At 45.7% G+C, this 4,642-nt stretch overlaps 1 protein-coding gene across 2 annotated transcripts in view; it reads left to right on the top strand.

Moving 5' to 3' along the window:
• Nucleotides 1–3,820, top strand: part of CFDP1 (craniofacial development protein 1) — a 145,048-nt gene extending 141,228 nt beyond the window's left edge. For both annotated transcript variants that reach the window (XM_008577221.1, XM_008577220.1), the window contains exon 7: nt 3,513–3,820. In XM_008577221.1, the coding sequence (XP_008575443.1) occupies nt 3,513–3,603 (91 nt within the window). In that variant the 3' untranslated portion in view covers nt 3,604–3,820. The remainder of the gene's footprint in view (nt 1–3,512) is intronic.
• Nucleotides 3,821–4,642: the final 822 nt, after the last annotated feature.

Raw genomic sequence — 4,642 nt, forward strand, 5'->3', positions numbered from 1 at the left:
TCAAGAAAATTGGTGGCAGAAAAGTGATTTGGGTTGGAACATCCAAAAGATGTCAGATCCTGTTGTGTCTAACCTGGTTCTGAAAGGAAAAACTAGAACATCCCTTAGGTTCTTGATGCTATTAGCATATCTTATTAATGAAAGTGAAGACCTGCTGCCTCTTAAACGGGCCACAAAAGGCAATAGTAGTAGAAAGAGATGATGTATCCCCCACCCCCAGGCTTCCCTGTGGGCTGGTCTGACCCAGGCTGGGTCCCCAGGAGAGCTGTGCACAGGCCAAAAAAGCACCAAGATGGAAAATGAGCAAGAGCCATGATTCCCATTGCACTTGTCAGCAGGTGGGTCTGTTCTGGGACTGCAACCCACTTAAAGTACCTGAAAACTTCCTGAGACCCAGTTGAAATAGGTGAACACTCAGGTCACCTTGGAGGAAGTGGCCTTCCTAACAAGTTCTTCCCTTTTTGGAGCATCTGGTCTTTTGATCTTTGTTCCAGTTGTCCTGCGTTCTGAGGCTCTGTAGTGATAGAGTTAGGTCAGAAAAGGGAAGCAAGAACTCCATACCCCATAACAACTCTCATAGCTGTTTTTGATTTTATTGTTTTCAAAACACTTCTCACAGAGTTTCATTGTATTGTCAGAGGGATATTGTAATTTTTATTCTTGTTTTTGTGTGGGGTTTTGAGCGGCTGTGGGGGGTGGGGGGTTTGGCGGCTGGCTGGTACAGGGATCCAAACCCTAGACATTGGTGTTAGCACCATGCTCCAGTCAACTGAACTAACTGGCCAGCCCTATTCCTGTTTTACATAGAAGAAGAAAATAAGACACAAAAAATTAAAGATCTTACCCAAAGTCACACAAACAGTAAATGTCAAAGCCACTCTCATCCTCGGCATCTCTTCTGTCTCGGCAGTGGGGGAGCCCATGCCCAGTGGAAGTTTTGTTCATGGTCAGCTCTTGGCAGTAAACCAAGGCCAGCACAAGGATCCTGTTAGTAGCTGCAGATGGCTGTAAATGGGGAATAAAGTCACCAGACCTGTCTTGATGGCCTTTGTCTGGGTTGCCCTTGAGAATTCAATTGCATCCTGCACATGTTCCCCTCGTTGCTGAAGGCCTTCCCCAAGCCTGAACTCTGCCTGCACCTGCCTGTTTAGGGCCCAGCTGGGCTTCACTCTTGATAGTCTCAAGGTCAGCTGGACCCAGCACAGCTTCTGGAAACCTGCAAGGCCTTTATTCATGCTCAGTGAACATGTAATTTAAGTATCACTTCCTCTTCTTTAAAGGAAAGTCAGGAAGAAAGACCACAAATGCTCGAAGCTGCATACTTCCTCCTACTTCCTTCCACCTGATCTCCCAGACAAGAGCTGGGAGATCTTTATTGAAATACACCTGAAATTCCTCATGCACCCATGGGCGAATGACAGCACAGCACAGCACAATCTCATGCAGAGGTTTACCCCTTTTTTCTGCTGGCACTTCTAGGGGACAGAGCACATTGTTGTCAAAACACTGATTCCCATGGTAGCGAGCCTCACCCAGGGCCAGTGGGGCTGGGCTAGAAGGATGATTGATTGTAGTGAGAAAAAGCCTCTTGGTCCATTTTGTTTACTAGCCCCCACTTGAGAATCACAGGTCTGTTGTAGATGGGAACTGAATTTGTTCTGTTTGTGTCTACACTTCCCCAGTCTCCCCCATTTTCTTTCTTTAGCAAAAGGGGTCCTGCTTTCTTGGCCAGGGAATCTGAAGTTCAAATTTAACTGGACGTCCTGTATTTTTACTTGCTAAATCTGACAACTCTGACCCTGAGGGCATGTATCAAACCTAAGAACAGGCTGTGTCATTGTGTTTCCAGCCATCTGGCATCATCAGTGCTTTTGACACAGCAGCACAGTTCCTGATCCAGACCAGGTGATGGTTACTAGTTGCTGATAACATGCCTGGAGACTTGGACTATCTACAGTCCTCAGGACTCTGGTGGAAGGAAGCTGGCTTCCTAAACTGATGGCGAAAGCATTGGCTACCATTTTATTGAGCACCTGCTCTGTGCCAGGCATTATGTATACCTATTTCATTTAATCCTCACAAAAGCCCTTCAGAGTAGAGACACTTAGCCTTTTTTAAAAAATAGATTAGGAAACAGAATTGGCAAGGTTATGTGGCTTACCCAGAGTCACACAGCCAGGAAATGACAAAATTCAAACTCAAAGCCCTCTGGCGTCTGAGTCTGTACCTTTCTGACCAGCACTCTGCAGTAAGGGCTAGGGTTAGTGGCCGCAGACTTGGCTGGAAAGCAGGTGGAATGGACCGCACTTCACAGGGTGCTGCTGGGAGGGAAAGGAGGCCCTGAACTGAGCAAAGAAACACAGGTTCCTGAACCTGGTAACATTCTCGTTATAAACATAACGACCTTGTAATGACAGATGCACATTTTCCACAGCTCAACAAAAGAAAAATTAGAGCAGAGATTCAATTATGTCTCCCATTTTCAATGGCAGTTTTGCTCTCTCGGTAGATTAATTAGCAGCGGAGATCTCCTCCCCCCAGGCAAATCGCAGCACACTTTATGGCCAGAAGGTGCATTAAAATGCAGCTGTGTCTCATTAAGCAGCCAGCCTCGCTCCCTGCAAGTGAGCTTGCCTACTTCTGTCTGTGCGTCCTTGCCATCATGCCAAAGGAGGGAGGGCCAAGGAAACCTTGTTTGCTGAACCTGCCTCCAAGATTAGGGAGCAAAATGCCACCCTTTTAAGGGGACCCTATATGTGGACCACAAAGGCCCTTAATCTCATTCCCTTAGAGGAATTTAGGGAAAGTCCTCTCCTGTCATCTTAGCAGAAGCAACCTGGCCCCCAACTGGATGGAGGACGCCAAGGAGAAGAGAGAAGGATGAGGAGAAGGAAAGAGCTAAAAGCAATAAATAGCCTCTAAAGTGTGTGTTTTATGTACTTCAGCTCACGTCACCTTCACTGCAGCCCTATGGGTTGTTTTATTATCTTATTCCCCTTGCAGATGCACATTTTTCATGTTGGGGTTTATATATGCAGGATGCATACCTCTCTCTAAGGCTAGGAAATAATGGCATCATCATGTGTCTCTGAGGAAAACTGAGACTCAGATGTTCAGTCCTTGACCAACATTGCCCAGTTAATGTGTAACTGAGCTAGGATTTGAACCTGTGCTTGGCTAAGCTCTGTTCTTTCTTCTTCCCTTAAGGTCTTGTTACAAAATTGCAACATTTTCCTGCCACCAAGCCCTAATGTACCTTCCCTTTGATAAATTGTTGCAGTCTCCTTTGCATTTTATTTTCATTCAGGTCTGAAGCAGAAACATCCTTGTTTAGATAAAATGTGAGTGGTTTGGATGTTACTGAAAGTCATGGGCAGTCACTCTGAGCATCAGCTATGTTACCTGTTTGCATTTGCTGCAACCCAGTTTATACCCAGGGGTGAGGGTACAGTGCAGGGGAGACACTTTCTCCTACTGGATTCCGCTGACTTTTTTTTTCCATCTTCTTCCAGGTACATTGAACGGAAAGCATTTCTAGACCGAGTGGATCACAGACAGTTTGAAATTGAACGAGATCTCAGGCTGAGCAAAATGAAACCTTGACATTATGGGGAATGTCAATAGCAGCTTAATCCTGTTTACAATGTGAGCTTTTTGTGCATCTGTGAAGTATTTCCAGTGTTTCTCACCAACTGTTTCCCAGCAAGGTCTTTTTTCCTACAACGAAGTTCTGTGTATCTTGATTTCACATGGTTTCATTCATTTTACTTTTAAAAGTTTGTCCTTAAATAAATAAGTAAAATAAAAGTTGGTCCTATGAGAGGCTGGTGGAGATGATGGGTTCCCAAACCTTCCCTTTATTCTGCTGCAGAGTCCTGCCCAGGCCAGGCCAGCACGTTCCAGGCCTGTCCAGGCTGGCAAAGGTCCTGTCATCCTTGGCCCGGATACCTAAGGAAGGAGGCTGACTAGCATGTGTGGAATGCCAGGTCCCTAAGCAGTTTGTTCTCAGTTCTGCTCGGGCTTCTCTCCTGACCTCTTCTGTCTCCTGAAGGGGATTCCTGCTGATACCATGTAAGGCTGAAAATAAGGACATATTATTACTGATTAGGGATTTTTTTCTCTTCAGCATTCCTCTTCCCAAAGAAAAGTCAACTTCAGATGTGTTCTCACCTCAATAATTCTTTAATTTTTGGTCTGTCAAAGAATATTCTTTTTTTTTTTTTTTTGTCCTTTTTGAGACCGGCCGCACTGCGCTCAGCCAGTGAGCGCACCGGCCATCCCTATATAGGATCCGAACCCGCAGCGGGAGCGCTGCTGCGCTCCCAGCACCACATTCTCCCGAGTGCGCCACGGGCTCGGCCCTGTCAAAGAATATTTTAAAGGACTCTTTCTTTTTTACATTCCTTGAGAAAATTTAAATTCCAGACTTCCTGATTAGAGTCAGATGTTCCCTACGGAGAAACAAGCAAGAGAGTAACGAACAAACCTTTGGTGAAGAGAGAAGTGGGGGTAGAGACCATTTATGTTAATAAAGCATTGAGCCCCACAACCTGCTCCTGGGGTATGTATGGGGATGGGGGCGGTGTGTGTGTGTTGCCCAAGAAATGAACAGGTTTTGGTGAAGGTAGCATTCCAAAGACTG

This window comes from Galeopterus variegatus, unplaced genomic scaffold (assembly GCF_000696425.1).
Source record: "Galeopterus variegatus unplaced genomic scaffold, G_variegatus-3.0.2 Scaffold1462, whole genome shotgun sequence".
Lineage (NCBI taxonomy): Eukaryota > Metazoa > Chordata > Mammalia > Dermoptera > Cynocephalidae > Galeopterus > Galeopterus variegatus.